General features: G+C 45.1%; 1 protein-coding gene across 2 annotated transcripts; it reads right to left on the bottom strand.

Moving 5' to 3' along the window:
- Positions 1-226: 226 nt before the first annotated feature.
- Positions 227-18,797, bottom strand: LOC146063241 (epoxide hydrolase 1-like). Of its 2 annotated transcripts, none has more exons than XM_083175445.1 (10): positions 18,742-18,797; positions 15,950-16,067; positions 9,103-9,316; positions 7,955-8,135; positions 7,612-7,839; positions 7,349-7,478; positions 6,984-7,195; positions 5,230-5,338; positions 3,741-3,866; positions 227-506 (listed from the first exon to the last, which is right to left on the bottom strand). In XM_083175445.1, exons 2-10 carry the CDS (start codon positions 15,976-15,978, stop codon positions 305-307), a joined length of 1,431 nt encoding a protein of 476 aa, XP_083031571.1. In that variant the 5' UTR covers positions 15,979-16,067; positions 18,742-18,797; the 3' UTR covers positions 227-304. The 2 variants fall into 2 exon arrangements, with proteins under 2 accessions (XP_083031571.1, XP_083031572.1); XM_083175446.1 differs by lacking the exon at positions 18,742-18,797 and adding an exon at positions 18,673-18,691.
- Between the last annotated feature and the right edge of the window lie 1,935 nt (positions 18,798-20,732).

Below are 20,732 nucleotides of genomic sequence, written 5' to 3'. Positions count from 1 at the left end.
ATATATCTAAGCACTATATGTGACTTTCTTGGGGTCCGCCTAACCACCGTGCCCAGCACATTGCCTACATAAGAGGTAGTTTGGCAATGAAGACCCACACATCATACCTGTTCAGGCTTCCAGCAGCACAAGGCCCCTGCTCCCTCTGATATGGGAGCTCGTAACTTCCTGCCACTTTGGGACGCATGTTACGAGTAAAGGCGAATCACTGAGACGGATACAGCAGTTACCAGTGAGACTCATCTGTATTATCTATAAGATGAATGCACAGTGCAATACAAAAAAAAATTATGTATTTTTGTTTTTAAATTTTCTCGACTTTTGACACAAAACTCTGGATGTCGCGGGCCAGGAGCTCAGGCTCCTCAAAGGCAGCAAAGTGTCCTCCACGCGGCATGTACGTGTAGCTGACAATGTTGTAGAATTTCTGTTTTGCCCATACCCGGGGGACATGCACCAACTCACTGGGGAAAGCAGCAATACCGGTGGGCACATACACCCCGATCCTGTAAAACAAAGAGCTCATTAATAGCAGCCTATAACCAATTGTCCTCTTAGTGGTGCACGTAGGGGGGGTTTCTGAGTACTCAGAAACCCCCCAGACAAACTTAGTTTTTTTTATGGAATTTAACTCACTGCAGTTGCCACGATTAAGCCCCGCCCCTGGGAATTAACCCTGTCCCCTTTTGAAGCACCCGCGACTCGCAGGTTGTGAAGAAAACAGATCTATTTTGGAAGTTGCCACTTTGTGTTTTAATTTAACGCATTCCTCTGGATTCCCCCTGCTGCCAAAAGCAGCTTGTTATTTGCAAATATACAAAGTTGCAACTTCCAACAAGGATTGTTACTATAAAGTTCAGCTTCAGAAGCAGGTATTGATTGATATAAAAAGATCCTACAACCTTATCAGCAGGACTTGGCTTCTAATACGATTTTCTATATTTTTTTGAGAATATATAATTTTCCATGCCTCAGTAGGATTAGAGAATTATGTAGGTTTTGTTTATATGTAGTATTTTGTGATTTTATACATTTTACGGCTTTTTACGTAAATTAATACTTTATGTGTATTCATGAATTTATAATCATTTTTTTCTCATGAAGTATATGTTTTTCAGTCTTTTATAGCTGATACAGCAGCGCTTCCTTAATTGACAGAATTTTTTTTTCTGTAATACTGTATATTTTGTGCATCTAATAGGAGGTCTATCATTTTCTTCATCTCATCACCATCATCAGTCACCAGCGCCTGTTTTTCCTGTATGTTTGACTTTAGTTATTGCCGGCAATGATCTGAAGTCAATTAACTGAAGTTTAGTTAAATATTGCGCCCTAATCAGTGATGTAGCTAGGTGCCACGGTACCCGGAGCAAGGGCATGTTTCGCAACGAAAAGGGGGCATGGCCTAACATTATACCACACACCGTAATGCCCATTGCACATTTAAGCAAACTTTGTAATACCCATTACACAAAGCCACATGCCGTAATGCCAATTACACAAAAGGCCACACATGATTCCCATTACATACTATATACCAAACTGTAATGCCAATTACATACTATATAACAAACCGTAATGCCCATCACACATGTGACACATAAATGCCACTTACTCTCATGCTCATTGCTAAGAACTTCATGCTCGATGCCAAGGGGGACTGAAATAGCTTGTTGCCAAGGGGGACTGAAGGTGCTCGTTGCCAAGATGGACTGAAATTGCTCGTTGCCATGGGGGACTGAAATAGCTCATTGCAAAGGGGGAATGCAGCCCGCTCCCCTGCCTTCCCAGCTCTTCTGCTCCCCGCTGTGCCTGGCTGAGCTGCTGCTATTTTCAATTCACAAGTCTCCCATTAAACCGCTAGCCAATAGGCGCTCGCAGTGCAGCAGCCAATGTTGCTTCTGATTGGCTGCTGGACCGCAAACGCCTATTGGATAGCGGTCCAGCGGGAGACTTTAATTGAAAATAGCGGCGGACTCCAGCGGGCACAGCGGGGAGCGGGCGAGCTAGGGGAAGCAGGGCGGGGGAGCCAGCGGCAGAGCTTGAGTTGGATGGCTCCGGCGCCCTGTAATATTTTGGCCGGGTCCTTCCTCCCTGTGCCCTGGCCCTATTATAATAGTTGCGATTGGCATTTTTAGCGTATATTTTGCATAGCTCTCAAAGCGACATTGTCACTCAAATGGTTAATATATCCGGTATATATATACTAGCTCAGTAGATAGATAGATATTGGGGTGCCGGATGACTGGCTAACAGTCAGGATCCCAACCAACAGGGGTTCTCTCGTGGGGTTCCATGACACCCATATAGGCAGAGTAGAACTTGTGGTGAGCGCAGTGAGCCACTGAGCCCGCAAGGGGCATTTTTGCACCTGCCCCTCTGTTGGAATACCAGCAGCCGGGATTCCGATGGCAGTATACTGACCGCTGAGATCACGACCATCGGCCAGTCATACCACCTAGATATTATGTAAATAATTTGTATATCTATTTACACTTGTTTAATGGACCAGGTATACACTGATTCACCTCAGTCTCAACCCCATGCGTCTCTCCACCCATCTCTGAAAACTCCCCTTGCAAATCCTGCGTTGCCCCGGTCTCTGGTTCAAAAAGTGATCAAATGGAAAATGATAAACAGCCAGCCAATCAACTCTATCTGTTGTGTAACAGGCTGGGTTTGAAAAAATGACAGGTGGGAGCTGATTGGCTGCCTGTTTATTACTCTCCACTTTTTGAAGCCTGATAACTCTGGCGCACTGTATCCCAGCATCGGTCAGGTATAAGAAAGGCTTTGCAAAGTTCCATTACTGTTCCACTGCTTATTACGGCCACCATTCAGAGTGGGGTCCCCCTCCCGGCCCCCCCAGAAAGGGGGGCAACCCTCCCACAGAGCCGTCCATCTCCCGGGAACCACCCTTCCTCAGGGGGGTCCGTGGAGCAAATGATGCCAATAACATCATTTGAGCCCTCCCCCCGGCAGTGCAATGCCTGAAATACTGTCATTGCATGGTGGGGGGGGCGTAGCTAAAGTGACGCAATCATTCGTCATGCCCCCAAACAGAGGCTAAAATGACGCAATTACTGGCCCGGAACAGAGGAATGCCCAGCGTTTTATGGGCGTAAAAGTCATTATAGACTGAAGGCAGGAGAATTTATTTGATGGCCGCATGGGAGGGGATTTACTGTATTAGCAAACACAACCCCTCGCATGACAGTGAAGGGATTCGGGCACCGGGGAAGGGTAGGGGAGACACGTTCGGCCAGGCGGCCTGCGGTGTTTATGGGCTCGCTAGGCCCGTTCAACTTTGCAGCTGAACAAACGTTTCTGTAATATAAGGGGATGGCAATTTTGATATCCTTTGGCAAGCAGCCAAAACACCCAATTCAGGATCAAGCTAGCGTAATGTTATGCTGGTTCCTACTGTGTGAACAGAAGCCGCAGATGCAGGAACTGATTATTAATGTCATTTTTCCTCCGCTTGCATCCTGTTATTGACCGTGAAATCCTCTGAGGCTCCTGAGCCAATTTGGGGCCATTTTTTTTTATAACTCTCGGATCAGATTCGATAAAGCAAAGAGAGTGTTCATGGGTTCTCTGGAAGGAACTACATAGACCAATGGGTGCCCTGACAGCCAGGGAGGTGGATCTACTGTAGCTTCCAAGTATATTGGTCAAATAACAATGTTCTAACAGCAGAAGAACCATCGCATATCATACAGTCCCTAGTTCCGTCTTACTTGTAATCCGGCATGCTTGTGTAATACTGGGAGAAGTTCTCCTTGTAGAATCTCATGGAAGACGCAACGGATCCAGTCACCCAGTAGATCATCACATTGGTTAAGAGATCATCCAGAGAGTATTTCCTGATTATAGCAAGAAACATAGAAGATAGGTTTGTCCGACATCTACATAAATGTACCCCTAGAATCTCCACATGGTTATATATGTGCGCTCTATAGGGATTAGCGTACGATTGTGTAATAGGAACAGATGATTCACTAGGGACGTGTTTGTGAACCTCGACAGTATTGATGACTTCATTGTCTCCCAGATGTGTAACTTTGGGAGACAATGAAGTCATCTGCCGCTCCCAAGTGGGCACCTCTCCTCCCCTGCGAGTTTGAATCAGTTAATTGAAAGGCATTGATACCACTTCTGCGGCTGACTACCCCTCCTAGCAGGAACATCACACTCTCTTTATTTTGAACATAATATACTTAACATACATATTTATATAAGGATTATATAAGGTTTATATAAGGTTTCACTCTATGTCCCCCAGCCTGCCCCTTCACTGTATTTCCCCCAGCCTGCCCCCATTCACTGTATGTCCCCCAGCCTGCCCCTTCACTGTATTTCCCCCAGCCTGCCCCCATTCACTGTATGTCCCCCAGCCTGCCCCTGCTCCCCCTTCTCTGAATGGCCATAACTGCCTCCATTCACTGTATGCTCCCCACTCTGCACCCATTCACTCTGTCCCCCAGCCTGCCCCCTTCTCTTAATGTCCATCAGTGCCTCCATTCATTGTATGTCCCCAAGCCTGACCCTCCTTCACTGTATGACTCTCATTCACTATGTACTCCACTCTGCCCCCATTCACTGTATGTCCCCCAGCCTGCCCCTGCTCCCCCTTCTCTGCATGGCCGTCACTGCCTCCATTCACTGTATGTCCTCCAGCCTGACCCTCCTTCACTGTATGTCCCCCACTCTGCCCCCTACCTTCTCTGTATGTTTCCCAGCCCCTTGTGTGAGCCAGAGGAAGGAGAGGCAAAGCAGGCACTGCAAGGACAGGAGATGCTTGGGCTCCCGCTGCTGCCCTCCTCCACTCTGCATGTTACCGGAGCAAGCTTCCCCCTTGCTGCCCCCCTCCCCAAATACTGCTGTCACTGTGATTGTGGAGTAGGGTGATATACGATTGCAGCAGCAGGGGTAGGACGCCAAACACATCTGACTGTGGCGGCCGGCACCTCCTCACTGCAGCAGACAGCAAGGTAAAGGCGCGCTCGCCGGGGCCCCACCTTTAGTGTCCTGTCCTGTGCTTCCCACATCTGATGCTCTGCCCCCTTCCAGCTGGAGGCTGCGGGCCGCTTGAAATGACAGCACGGCCGCAATTGGCCCCCGGGCCTGACTTTGGGCATGCCTGCTGTAGACTATCTCCTGCCTTTGTTGGGTGACTTTAGTGAAATGTTTGTTGATTTATGATTTGCTTAGTGTTGTTCTTCCCACCTGTCCAGGCCGCCTTCTTCTAGGTTCCTGAATGACTTATCCGTCCAGGTGGAGAACTTCTCAAGAATGTAGGCAGCGAGCCCAGCGGGAGAGTCATTCAGAGCTGATCCTATGGAGAGAACAGTCATCAAAGACCTGGAGCATAGAGGGCAGCTCTCATTTTATCACAATGAAAATATGGATTTGCGATACCTCTTTGTGTGTGACATAGGACCTTTTTCTGGTCCGTTCGCAGCCAGCCTGTGTTCATGTTCATAGTTTGCATGCGCATTTCTGCGCATGAGCATATTCAGGGTGCTTGCACCCACGACGAACATTCTGTTCACCGCGTGCAAGCACCCAACATAGCGGGTGGGGGGTGGAGAGGGGCACGGGGCTCCGGACAGCCTCATTACCATATGGTGAATGCCCAGCGTTCCGTGAGCTTTCAATGAGAATGCTTGGCGTTCTCATGGTAATGAGGCCATGACGCAGGGGGCGGGGGGTGGGCAGCTGACATCACCAGATGCCAGCTGCCCGCCCATTTCCATCCCAGCACGCACGCATATGTAATTGACTAGAAAGTCACTTTTATATGTGTACACCTTCTGCATCTTTTGATGGTTGGCGACCATCGAAAGATGTGGGTGTACCCCCGCAGCATGCAAATGGATGTTTATGTTAAACATCCATTTGCAGCCTGTGCGTGGGAACACACGCTGCGAGGGGGGGGGGGTGCGGTCGGCCCGGCGTACGCCGGGTGGGGTTTGGTGGACTCGCAAGGCTGCAAATTTGCCCCCATAATAACCCCCAAAATGTGTATTAACATATATACTCGAGTATAAGCCTACTTTTTCAGAACATTTTTATGCTGAAAAAGCCCCCCTCGGCTTATACTCCAGTGAGGGTCCCACTTTAGTCAATAAGTTTTCCCAGTTTTTTTTATTGTAAAATTAGGTGCCTCGGCTTATATTCGGGTCGACTTATACTTGAGTATATACGGTATTCTGAATAACGCATTCCAGTATGTTTGACTGTTGCATTTTCAGCAATGCAACCACTTTTTGCTCCTTGCACCAATCCTGGTTTTTGAATGTGCACCTAACAGGCTGGTTTGTGGATGGAGAAGAACATGGTGGACAGCGTAAGATATCACTTCAAAGGTCAAATGATGTCCACTTTAAGGCCCATCCTCTATCTGTGCAATTGCATAAAAGTAAGCACAGATGGATTTCAATGACAAATTAACAATGATAACATGTTCTTTGTTTTTTGTTTTAAATACATATTAAGGGTAAAGGTAAATGTAATTTTGTTATACAGATGTAGAACCCACTGACCACTATGATAAGGAGACAATGTACAAACTGGCCCTAAACTATTTTTAAAAACTAACATGAAATCTGTGAGAAATATTGCCCAGTGATTAAGAGTCAGAGCCAGTTCAGATCAGGATTCACCAATCACAGCCATCGGTGCAGTTCTATCAAGGCTTGATGGTTAAAGGTCACAGCAAGGACCCATGACCCATAGGAGGATGGAGGAACAGGACTGGTCTTCATAATTATCCCCATACATACTGTAGGTGTGTTCAGAAGACATCAGATTATATTGTCCACTAAGATTTATCACAGCACATACTCTCCATAAATAATGGGTATTAAACATAGAATTTGATGACAAATAATAACCACATGGCCCATTTAGCCTGCCCCATTTTATCTTTTGGTAACCTCACCCCTGTTCGATCCTTTGTTCTTTGTAAGGCTTCTTACCTACGGTGTCGGGTTTGGTTGCCTGTATGTGTAAGTAACCACTTTCCAGTAAAATTCCAAACACATTTTTCTCCATGTAGGGATATAGGCGCCGGACATCTTCTCTGGTCAGCCCTACTAACCAGGGTACATAGCGACCAATAAGAAGAGTTTTCATCCTTCCAAGCACCAGTGGAAGCATCACAAAGTTCAGGTGTAGGCCCTTAACTGACCTACAGAAGTGTGGCAGTGACAGAGAAGAACACTGACATAGATAATCCATGAATGATAACCAAGATGAATAACTCATATAATATAGAGATGAGATGCATAACAAACCACCAACGCGTTTCACCTCTGCTGTGAACCTAATGTCAAATACTTACTCTGGCTTCATCTGAGACAAGATTGTTGTGATCCTACTTCCCCAATCTCCTCCTTGCAGGTAAAATTCCTTGAATCCAAGTCTCAACATCAACTTATAGAAGATCCGGGCAGCAGCAAAAGCACTGAAGCCTGTGGTATAAAGAAAAAAAATTGCCTCATCTCTTACTCTTAACCCAAAGGAGATCCATAAGTAACCACTTATTCCACCCTTTATTGTCTCACATCTTTAATGTCATTGCCTGCCGCCTACTCTGATCCCTACCCTTTTTGTGTGATGCCTCAGAAAATCCATAGCCCGGGATTGATGGACAGATGACCTCAAAGACAATGTTGGAGTCCAGACCATGTTTCCCTGGTTCTGTCAGTAGCGGAATAATCCGATAAAACTCATAAAAGGAGCCAGGCCAACCATGGACCATGAGGAGAGGATGGGCCTTCTGTCCAGGAGCAAGATGTGAAGGCTTCACATGGATGAAATGTACATCCAGACCTATGGGGCCAAAAATAATTCTTATTGTGAAATAGTCACTTTCCCGTATTCTCAGTTACCTTGATATATATGTTTCACAATGTTAAGGAGTTGCCATAGTAAAGTCACCATTTACCTTCTATAGACGTCTGGTAGTGGGGGTATTTATTGAGGATCTTTACTTGCTTGTGCCAATCAAACTGGTTTCTCCAGTAGGAAATGACCGTCTTTAGATGATTAGAATTGAAACCATAATGGAATTTTGAGTCTTCCAACGGTGAGAAGAATCGAGTTTGATCCAGGCGGTCTTGAAGATCCTAAACAATCAACCAATATTATATATATCAACTACCAAGATTACACAGGCATAGAGCATGCAGGCTGAGTGTCTGCTGTAACCCAAGAACTTGGAGAGGCTCAGTGGCCATTCTCCATTTAGTACAATACCACAAAAGGAAACCTCTCTCTAAGCTCAGTCCAACAGAGACACCATCTCAGGAACCGGACGGGGAATAATGGAGGGAGCCCAGCCACCGGGACTTAGTTCTATGTGCCGTCTTCTACAGAAAACCTGAATAGGGGTTATAGCTTTATAGTGTTCCAGGATGGGGCAGTAGAATTGGATTTGCTAAAGCCTACAGGCATCTGCTAATACATTGGGTCTGGTACTGTATCTGCCTTTTTGGAAAAATGATCATTGGTTCATTGGCTGAGACAACAGGTTTAAGTCATAGATCCTTTAAGGTATGGATGGCTAGTAGGTTCTCTGTGTGGTGAGCTATTATCTGAATTGCTATGCCAGTCTGTCTGTCTGACCTTGCCATCATACAGTAGATTAAATGCCTCACTCAACCCTACTCTCCAGTAGCTTAACACTAACCCTCCCCCTAGTGCCTCACCCAACCCTCCTCTCCCATAGCTGAACCCTAATGTGCCCCCCCCTCCTTCTAGTGCCTCAAATATTAACTGGGTATCGTGACAGCACAAGACATTCTGCCAGGGATTACAGGGCTGCACAGAGTATCTCACACACACACACACACACACACATACAGTGTGCAGCCGGCACCTGACACACAACACTAGACATTCTGCCAGGGATTACAGGGCGGCACAGAGTATCACACACACACACACATCCAGTGTGCAGTCAGCACCTCACTGACAATGATATCATAGCTATGATGTCATCATGACTCTAGAGAAGTAGTAAGTCAAGACAAGAGTGGAATGAGGGATTCGCTCTGACACAAGGCTGCCCAGTGATGTCCAGTACTACAGTACCTTAATGTCAGCATCGGAGGCTTCAATGACGAAAGGTCGCACTCGCGTGTCCTCATTACGGACATGAGACTTCTCCCCAGGACCCCACCATCCTTCTCCCAGTTCCAGGGATTTCATTTTTTGCCCATGTAGCTTCCAGCACAGCAGGGCACCCCCTACGCCAACAGCGGCCGGGACCAGGAGACTGTGAGGCCAGTGCTCATTGAAGGCCGACCTACAGAGAGACAGCCAGGGAGAGTCATAAATATCTACACTATCATGGCCAGGATGTCATGGCAGAAAGTATAGAAATTTGACATTTTACAAAATCGCATCCGGGTAAACCAAAAAGTCGGAAGCTTCAGCTCCGAATACGAGCTGCCGGTAAAAAGTCTGATACAGATGTTTTTGCCCATGTTAAACGGGTATGGGTCATTGGGTTGACACAGTAGGTCGACATGCATTGGGTCAACACATGAAATACTGTAGGTCAACATGGGGTTAGGTTGACATAAGCATTAGGTTGACAATGGCTAGGTCAACAATGAAAAGGTTGACATGGGTTTTTCCCATTTTTTGTCCTGAATGTCGACATGGATTGACGTGGACACCGTCAGAGTGTACCGTGTTCCCTCGCATGGATCGCTGCACTCGCCATGCTTCGGGCACAGCACCTCGCTACGCTCGGGACACTATTCTATTCTCCCTCCTGCCCACAGGCCAATCAATCAAACACAATGGATGACCATCGATATGTAAAAATATTGATGGTCATCCATTGCATAGTTTAGCACTATCGATGGCCAGTTGCCAAATTGCCATCGGTGCCAACCATCGATGGCAATGGCAACGATGGCCATCCCTAATCTGTTGAGATATTACAACAGACTGAGAGTTCATATGCAATTACACTGGAGGGACAGCAGGTGGAGCTGTCATGTATGTGTTTATGTGTTTTAGGGCGGGATGTACTAAAGGGAAAATGCGGTAAAACAGGGGTTTTACCGCATTTTCCTATTTACCATCACCCGTCCGCCCCGTTTTCGCTTGGCAGGGTATCGCCACCCAGAGGGTGGCAAAACCCTATAGAAGCCTATGGGCTTCTATCGCCGCCTGACGTCTGCCGTCCGCGCGCCCCCCTCCCGTCCTCCCGTCCTCCTGATCTCCTCCTCCCCCAGCAGGTGTCACAGCCCGGAGGACATCCGGCTGCAGGGGGGAGGAGGAGATGCAGGGGGACACTGGCAGCCACCCGGATGTGACGGAGACCCCCGCAGACCACATCAAAGGTATCGCAGGGGTCGCCATCACCGCAACCAGATGCTAGCCGCATTAGTTACTACATATGCGGCAGCATCGCGGCGGCTGCCATGCGAAGGGCGGCGATGTATATTAATACATCCCGCCCTTAGTATTTGTGATATATATTGTACTTGTTTGTTCCTGTGTTATGGAAGAGAGAGATCTGAAGGTGATATGAAGGAGAGATGATGCATGCAGGGATTGCTGCTAGTGATGGGCAAAACGGGCCACTAACGAGAGCTGGGATCCAGCAGATCAGTCAGTGAAACGATCCGTATCTTTTAGGCGGCTCAGCGGTTCACTTTGAAAGAAGGGGGCATTTAGAATAGCGAAGCATAATTTGTTTTACATTCATTTATTGCCATTTGTTTTTACTTTTTTTTTTTTTTAAAGCCGCCGATCCCAAAAAGGTGAGCTGAACAAATAACAAATCTGGTCAGATCCCTTAGAAATGGGTCTGTAATCGCCTTGTGTGTATGGCCCCCTTACTGTTCTGCAGAGATAAAATAACAAAATAAATGGGCACAATACAGTGTAAGGCAGGCATGTCCAAACTGTGGCCCTCCAGCTGTTATGAAACTACACATCCCAGCATGCCTTGCACAGTTTTTGCATTCACTAATAGCAGAACTGTAGCAAGGCATGATGGTACTTGTAGTTTCACAACAGCTGGAGAGCCATAGTTAGGACACGCCTAATGTAAAGCTGGCCATACATCAGAAAGATCGATCTTAAGATCGATTGTGCTCATGATTGTGTACAATTTCCCTTGAAATCCCCGGCAGTCCTTGGTGGTTTTTGGACACACAATCTACACACAATCCATCTTACAATCAGTCATACAATCCATCTGCTGTATGATTGTGTACACAAGATGTGCACACAATCTGCATACAATCCATCATACAATCAGTCATACAATCCATCTGATGATTGATTGTATGATTTGTGTACACAAGATGTGCGCACAATCTGCATACAATCCATCTTACAATCAATTGAGATTGTATGATTGGGTACAATATCTTTCTGATGTATGGCCACCTTAAGGAGTACGGTGGGCTGTCTGCCGGGGGCGGAGCCACATGTCAGCCAACAAAACAGGCCTCGGATATAAGTGGACTCACTGGGAATCTTGCCTGTGAGCCCTATGATCAATCCACCCCTGTATATTGTAATATTCATAACATCTTTGTTAACCAAGTCTAATGCGGAACCTTTGAAATCAAGACACCTCACCAAGGTATTAAGTTGCGGACTTTGGGCTGTAAACCTGGTTTTCCAACTCTTCACTACCCCCGTTGCTGGGTCAGTTGGAAAACGACCATTCTACAACCCCGTCTTGGCATCAATGAGACATTATCTGCTATTGGTTTTGGCGCTATAGGACTATTGGATAACGAAAGTATTTGTCCAAGATGTGTAATTCATTCTTTGATCTCTGGAAAGTGACCAACACATTCCAGTCACTTTTCACCTATCTATTGTTAAATATTAACATTACTATTGAGTATTTCATGTCCTGCCAACCACCCACTGCCCTGTGGTATACCAGCTACGCTACTAAAACAGACACTGAAAGAGCCTTATGCCATGAAAATCATAAGGGTTGGGGGGGGGGGGGGGGGCTTACTGGCATTACCCCGGCGTTGATTAGTAGTGATAAGATCTCGCTTAAAGTAGATACAAACTGTGGTCAGCACTGACTATACATGGTCACGGGTCAGCAGTGAGGGGTTTCTAAGACTCAAACAGGCAACGTCCATTTCGAATTACCCATAGTCGGCATATTTTCAATTTAAATGATTTAACCATTGTATTGACTTTTAAAGGAATTTGACCTACCCCTAAACTGAGAACAAATAATGAATGCATTGTCCTTTGTTATTCGTGTCTGCTTTATGGGTAAAATAAAGTTTGAGTGCTGTTTATACATACCTGAGTCTGGGTAAAGCACAGGATGTGAAATAATCCCAATGCTATGGTGCAGCCACATTGGAACGGTAGCAGCAGTCACCTGAGCCACAGTATGGGCGAAGGGCTGACACCAGAGGAGACTACCGCCGATGTCCTCTAACTCTCTCATCAATCCCTTATTGCCTCACCTAGGTAAGGAAAATACGAGCGAGCCTCCAGGAGTCTTGGGAACCCACCCGGACAATAATACAACCATGGGAACCGCAGATGAACTCTGATCCATGCTGCTACTGTAATATGGTGCTACTGTAGTTAAAAGTTATTGAACTGCAATAAAACTGTGGCGTGTATATTACTATCTGTGCAACGAGTCATTCCTAACCTGAACCCTTCCATTAACAGCAACTTCATGGAAGTGCCTAATACTCCATGCTGCCTATCGGAGAGATCTATGGGGAGGGCCCATGGGTGACGGCAGGGTGGGATCCTGCGGACCCAAAGCAAGGACTAGGCACAAAGGTCTACAGTAGTGATTTTCAATTTGTATCAAGGTGAAGGAGACAAAAAAAGTTGGCAAGTATGGTTTAAGAAAAATAAATGTGGACAGATCCGGGAGCAGACCACAGACAGGTGTATGCCGGGCACAACATGGGCAAGGGGAGCATGTTTGGGGCCTTCTGTTGAATGGATTTGGATGAGAACTTTAGAGAGGGATGGCAAATGGTCTGGGGTACCCATTGGAGTGGCCAGGACCTCTGTCTGATGTCAAGTTGGTGTACCAAACCCTAACAAAGCCGGGTGCCTCAGTAAATACATAAAAAAAAGGAACATTTTCCACTTAGTTTGCAGAGCGGTGCCAGTTGTGGCAAAGTCGACAGTGACAATAGGTTGGCACTAGCAAAATGTCGAAACGTGAAAAGTCGACGTGCTTAGGCCACTTGCATGGTAAAATATGGAGAAAAATAGTGAAAACCTCATATGGATCTTTACATGTGTCGACCACTGCAATGTCAACCTTTTGCTTGTGTCAACCTTTTGGTGTCAACCTATTAACCTACGTAGCCATCCGGATACCTTTTCTGTGGGAGTATTCAGATAGTTACCAGTGATTGTGATGTGATGGCCGCAGCGGCTGTCTGATGGGTCCCAGTGACACCCCTTCAATGACAGCAGTTTACATTAGGGGGCTTATTTATCAATGAGTGATAAACTTGTGAGTGATAAAACTCGTCGTGCATAATAAATGGTGCTCCAGCCAATCAGCACCCAACTGTCATGTTTGAAAAATGGCAATTGGGAGCTGATTGAATGGAGCCCCATTTATCATGCACAATGAGTTTAATCACTCGTTGATAAATGGAAACATTTTCTCCCAACTAAAAGTCAGGAGGCGGAATCTTCCTTTAAGGCTAAAATGTAAAATGTCCTTCAGGATGCCAGTCACCAGCACAGCACAGCCTTATCCTCAATAATAATAATAATAATATAATAATATATATGTATTTTGAGGCTCATGAAGAATTAAGGTGCCCATACACTGTACAATTATTGTATGCAATTTTGGACTAAATCGCATCGCATACTTTTTGCAATGCAATGCAATCTAGTCCAAATTGCATACAATAATTGTACCGTGTATGGGCACCTTTAGACATATGCAAGTTTTCCCTGTACGAGTATGTCCATAGAGCATCAGTGCACCAATAAAAATGCATATACGGGTGTCTGTACCCAAACTTTGAAGCATCTTACCCTCACAACAACAAATAGAGGAGAGGCGGGACGGGCAAACAGAGCGTTAGTACAGCAATGGCATGTCCAGGTAATAGCAACTGAGTATACATGGACTCAGATACAGGTACTAGTGTCAGAAGGCATATGTCTAAACTGCTGGTATGGGATGCAATGGTGATGATATTCAAGCTAGATCAGTGGTAGCCAACCCTAGCCCTCAAGAGCTACCAACAGTTCACATATTCCAGACAACCTAGCTGCTGCACAGCTGCACTCATTAATCACTGACACATTTTAAAAGATCCACAGATGGAGCTAATTAGCTCACTTGTGAATCTGTGAGGAGACCTGCAAAACATGCATTGTTGGTAGCTCTCGAGGACTAGGGTTGGCTACCCCAGAGCTAGACAATCCTAATTGGCTATGTCCTGAGCCCTCCCACTTGCAGTATTTAATTAATTATCGTAGCTGTTTTATTATATGAAATCACACCCGTCTAGTCATATGGACGTTTCCATTTGGAATACTACAAGTACGGAGATCCCATTTGAATTTTGAAGGTGAAAACAAAACATGTTAGTTATTTATAGAGTTGTGCGGGCTCGGATTCCCCAGATCCGAGCCAGGACGGACGTCATCAATCCCGGCCCGGATACGAGCAGCGCTTGACTCGAATCCGGGCGCACGGGCAAAACGTCATCGCATGGCATCGGATTCTCGCGATATCACGGAACCCTTAAATTCCGCAACCTCGCGCCGCCATCTTCACTCCAATCTCGGAGAAGGGTAGGGAAGGGTGTGCTGCTGCTGTGTGTGTGCCCTATTGCCCTAAAAACAATATTGTAAGGTGTGAGCTGTTCAGAATAGACTGTAAATGAGTGTAAATGAATGTTATTGAGGTTAATATAGCGTAGGAGCAACAAAAAAAAAAAAATTCTGCGATTTTAGCAGTTTTTATGCTTTTTTAACAAAAAAATCAGAACCCAAAACCCAAGAAATCCAAACACAAAACACTTAGGAGGTGTTTTGGCAAAACCCATTAGAACCCAAAACCTCAAGGTAATCAGAACCCAAAACCCAAAACCCAAAAAGTGGCCGGTGCACATCTCTAGTTATTTATAGTAATATTTTAAGTGGAACACTTGACTTCTGCAATTAGTAATAACAGTCCCGCCTGTATATGACCCTTCATTAAAGAATAATATTGTCTAGCAATTAAGCTGTGTACACACGGGGAAATATGATTGCTGGGGATATATTGCTAGCAATATATCCCCAGCAATCATATTGCTCAGTGTCTCCTTTTCATCAGCGATGAAAAGGAGACACTGCTACGGGGCGGAGGGGGAGTGCAGCAGCAGCAGACGCTGCTGCTGTCACTTTGAACGGAGGAGGGAGGGAGCAGCGGCACGGGGCTGGGGAGATCAACACTGATCTCCCCGGCGCTGACCTCCCGGCACAGCGTTCGCGGGGAAAGCCGCTGGTCGCAGGAGCATCGGAGCATCGGTTATTATAGTAAGTAAACATCATGATAACCTCATAGGTAAACCTGGCATATTGGCTAGTGATGTATAACAGGCCACACATTGAGGTGAACAATATAAATATAAATGGGCTGTTACTTTCGGGCATGAATTTCTGCATACAGTGTGGTTGTGCTGCAAATACGTCTAACTATGCATGAGACACACAGCGCCATACTTGATTCTCTCTACATATAAAACTGCACAGCTGTCTTGCTGCAGCATAAATGCTGTAATACACAGTAAACACTCCAGGAGCCCCTCTAGGACTATACTCTGGACACCCTGCTCCGGCAGACTGTGCATATTTTGCATTTGGCCGATCAATTTGCAATTTTGCACCTGACACAGGAACAGAAGGTTGTGCAGGACGCACAAAGGCCGCAGTCTCTCACCTGCTGTTATCCAGGAGCTGCTTCCACATCTTGTGCTGTTGTCTGCCTGCTCTGTACAAACTTTGTCCTGTAGCAGCGTGTACACTCTGGTGCCTCCTCTATGGCGACTGGCCAGGCTCTGTCAATATCACATGCATTCAACTGTGAGACAGACTCATGTACATGGTCATGTATTGCTGTCTCCAAGTCGTAAATAAACTACAGGACAGACCCATTCAATGCTTTTACACAGATATTATCAGGGACGTCAGGGGAGGCAGAGTTTCCCCTGTAATTTGGTTTCAAATAATACAAAGAATATGGAAAAAAATATGGGTGGGTTGCCGCTAAGATTACCTTTGTCCGAAGGGGCTGCAGGACCAGAGTGGTCCAGACTCTGAAAGCAGTGTGAGAAAAGTGGTACTGCGCTCACCATCTTGGATGCTTGATATGGCTGGTGCCAGTAACAAGTACCCCGTGAAATGCTTGTGTGTGACAAGAAATGCAACCAGTGGTAATAAGCTGTTGTTGTTGCAAAATGAACAAATGATGACCCGTGAGGCTGAAGTGAGTGAATAAAGGTGTTATTTTTAATTATTCACAAACTGGTGGGGGTAATGGTGGGGTGGGGAACCTGAGGGTGGTTCTCTGGGGACTGACTACCATATAGCTTCCACTCAGCTGAGTGGTGTCCACTATCGGCAGATGCAGTGGATGTGGGGTGGGAAGGACGGGGTAAATGTCTGAGACTTGTGGGTGGTGACAAGCACAATTGGGCACAGGGATTATGTTCTGGATTCAAGGTACCGATGTTAAGGGTATTGTGTGGATGTCACTGGAGGCTGGCGTCCCAAGACACTCCAGTGGTGCAAACTACACATACCTGGCTGCCGAATCCATCCGCGGTCCCAAGCTGTGTGTCGGGTAGAAGTCTTGTCCATGCTGGCATCCTGCTTGCAAGCCGAGAACGCCAGCAGCTGATCCACGCCGCTTCAACAGTGTGCGTGCACTTCCGGGTTGTGCTTACCAGCGTCTCCTGGAATGCGGCTACACTGGAGCGGTGTGTGCTCAACTACCCTATAGGTAGGAGTAGGGTTACCACCTAGTCCCTTTAATTCCGGACACATATCAATTGCACAGGTTCTGTGGCTGGCTGACTTCAAGACTCCACTTCACCTGATTTTAAACTGCCACAGAACCTGTGTAATTAACATGTGTCCGGAATTAAAGGGACTAGGTGGTAACCCTAGGTAGGAGACTTGGGGTGAGGAGATGCCGGTGTGTGGGGTGTCCCAACGCGTTTCAGCCAGAGTACGGCCTTTTTCAAGGATCCACAGTTTGTGAATAATTAAAAATAACACCATTATTCACTCACTTCAGCCTCACGGGTCATCATTTGTTCATTTTGCAACAACAACAGCTTATTGCCACTGGTTGCATTTCTTGTCACACACAAGCATTTCACGGGGTACTTGTTACTGGCACCAGCCATATCAAGCATCCAAGAAGGTGAGTGCAGTACCACTTTTATCTTATTAATACAAAGAATATACCTAGCTATGACACATATTCTGTGTCGTATGTATTTTATTTGTACTATTTTAGAAATTTGTGACATTTACTGCTGCAAACAGTGGCGTAACTCCCTCATTAGTCTAGCAATCTCCCTCATGTCACCTAGCCCACATTACACTGTTACATCATAGTTACCGCCCCTCCTGCATTCTGCAGGAGACTCCCTGACATAGCAGCAATCTCCCTCTCTCCCTCATTAGTCTAGCAATCTCCCTCATATCACCTAGCCCACATTACACTGTTACATCATAGTTACCTCCCCTCCTGCATTCTGCAGGAGACTCCCTGACATAGCAGCAATCTCCCTCTCTCCCTCATTAGTCTAGCAATCTCCCTCATGTCACCTAGCCCACATTACACTGTTACATTTTTGGGGAAAAAGGAATGAGAGATAGATACATTTTCTGTTCACAATCTCTCCATATATAGAACTAGACACGCCCTTTAGGAGGAGCATGACATGCCCCCTCAATGGGGTGCTTTTCAAAATTCTACTATCAACTATAATCTCCCTGAAACTATCAAAAGTAGGCAAGTATGTGTTAAGGGCTACAAATAACGTTCCATGGCCCTTATTCAGATCTGATCGCAGTACACATTTGTTCTCAAAATGAGCAAAACCATGTGCACTGCAGGTGGGGCAGATGTAACATGTGCAGAGAGAGTTAAATTTGGGTGGGGTGTGTTGAAACTGAAATCTAAATTGCAGTGTAATGATAATAAATAGATGTATTTACCCTGCACAGAAACAAAATAACTCACAAATCTAACTCTCTCTGCACATGTTACATCTGCCCCACCTGCAGTGCACATGGTTTTGCCCATTTTGAGAACAAATTTGTACTGCGATCAGATCTGAATAAGGGCCTATGTGTACATAGTAAAGGCTGCTAATAATGCTTTAACAGGCTGTTTCCGAGCTGAAAGTACAGCAAAAACAAGCCAGTAACTTTGCACCTAGACAAATCCATGCTGCGCCGCAGGTGGGGCAGATGTAACACACAGAGTGCATTACATTTGGGTGGGGTTGTTAGAACTGAAATATAAATTGCAGTGTAAAAATAAAGCTGTCTGACATCTGCAGATTCCATGTAAAATCAGACAGCATTTAACCATATATAATGCATTTGCATCCCTTGCCTTGTAACACAGGCAGGCTGTGCACCTACAGTATATGTCATGCTTCTGGCTGATCAGATAACCCAAGGAGAACACTCTAACGTGTGCACGGTACATACGTCCTGTCTCACTGAGCTCCGGGCAGCTTAGCATGGACAGAGGCGGGGCACATACCAGAACTATGAGCTACAGAGTCTAGAATGGGACAAACTACACTGCAGTCATTACATCACACTTCTCAGCTGTCCCTGTTCTAACAGCACAACAGCAATTTTCCGAAGACAGTATTACCATATAACACTGTGTTGTATATTTACAGTTATGCTCATAAGTTTACATACCCTATCAGAATTTGTGATTTTCTGGCCATTTGTCAGAGAATATGAATGAAACTTTTCTGTCACTCATGGTTAGTGGTTGGGTGAAGCCATTTATCGTCAAACAACTGTGTTAAATCATAATGACAACAGAAAATACCCAAATGACACTGATCAAAAGTTTACATACCCCAGTTCTTAATACCGTGTACTGCCCCCTTTAACATCAATGACAGCTTGAAGTATTTTGTGGTAGTTGTGGATGAGGCTCTTTATTTTCTCATATGGTAAAGTTGCCCATTCTTCTTGGCAAAAAGTCTCCAGTTCCTGTAAAATCATGGGCTGTCTGCATGAACTGCACGTCTCTCCCAGATTGGCTCAATGATATTGAGGTCAGGAGACTGAGATGGAAACTCCAGAACCTTCACTTTATTCTGCTGTAGCCAATGACAGGTGGACTTGGCCTTGTGTTTTGGATTATTGTCATGTTGGAATGTCCATGTACGTTTCATGCGCTATTCCGGCTTCCTACATAGAGAAAAAAGCTGGTTATCGGGGAACCGATATCCTACTTGCTGATCTCCGATAAATAGCTGGGATTTTCACTGCAATTATCGGAGATCTCACTTCAACTACTCTGAGGTTGTGATAAGTTTAAAAAATAATATAGTTTTAAAATTAAAAGTGTTTTTTGGGCTCAGAACCTTTTGGATAGCACCCCTCAATTAATACCCAGCCACTAAGAAATGTTTTACATGCTTTATTGGGCACTAAAATAGCGAAATGCATGGGTTTGTTTTTTTAAATGTTCAGGTTTGATTGTATTTGTATAATGTTTTTTTTTTTAATGTTGTTGAAACATTTATTTTGTTTATTTTACCCTATATTTTTTTTATACAGGTTGAATATCCCTTATCCGAATATCCGTTATCGGAATTATTCCGAAAACCATACATTCCAGAAAGTTGAAAAAACATTTTTTTTTACTAAAAACTTACTGGGGACATCTGTAACAGCACTACTGAGGAAATAGTAACTGGCACTATATATGTGCAAGAAAATGATTGCTTGGCACTCAAATTCAGTGCCTGAGATAGTACACAAACTTTGTTTCATGTTTTGAAACCTTTCTTTTTTGAACAAATAAAATATATTTGTGTGCATTTCATGTGGTTGATGTGTTTATACAGCATAAATGCAAGATACTTCAAAATATATAATTGAAATATAAAAATATTCCGAAATACGGAATAATCCGTTATCCAAAATTCTCCTGGTTCCGAGCATTTTGGATAAGGGATACTCAATCTGTGTTTCTTATATTTACCCATGATGTATTTCTTTGATCCCGTCATGCACCTGTTACCGACAGGATGTTCAATCCTATTCCTGGGACAAGGAGAATAAACAGTTCTTGTGTACAGTCTTGCTGTTAGTTTTTAGTGTTTAGTAAATTCACAACACTGGAATCCTCGTTGTAATAATCAGGCCAAATAAGATACCTGCTCTAAGTTTACTATGCACTGCATTTGGAGGGATATGTTTGTCCACGTTTTTAGGGTTTTGTTTTTTTAATATGTTGTGTTATGCGTTGGGAGGGGGTCTCTTTACAAATGTAAGTTCATCCCAGCTGCTGTCTGTGATGGAGTTTTGTGCCCCCTTAAATATATATATATATATTTATTTATTTTTTTTAAGGGGGCAGAAAACTCAAATTTGTAAAGAGACCCCCTCCCACTGCATAAAATAATTTTCCGTCATTCAGTGTGGCATACTCTGAAGTTTGCTTCTCA

This window comes from Crinia signifera, chromosome 3 (genome assembly GCF_055691185.1).
Source record: "Crinia signifera chromosome 3, ASM5569118v1, whole genome shotgun sequence".
In the NCBI taxonomy this organism is placed as follows: Eukaryota; Metazoa; Chordata; class Amphibia; order Anura; family Myobatrachidae; genus Crinia; species Crinia signifera.
The sequence above is the reverse complement of the archived record's forward strand: the minus strand, read 5'-3'. Positions and strand labels throughout refer to the sequence as shown.

Coding starts and splice junctions, on each gene's coding strand:
- LOC146063241 (XM_083175445.1), bottom strand. CDS start 15,978: ATGTGGAAGCAGCTCCTGGATAACAGCAG. Junction 5,339..6,983: donor AACCAAACCCGACACCGTAG/GTAAGAAGCCTT, acceptor TTCTCTCCATAG/GATCAGCTCTGAATGACTCT. Junction 507..3,740: donor ACAAGCATGCCGGATTACAA/GTAAGACGGAAC, acceptor TTTGTTTTACAG/GATCGGGGTGTATGTGCCCA.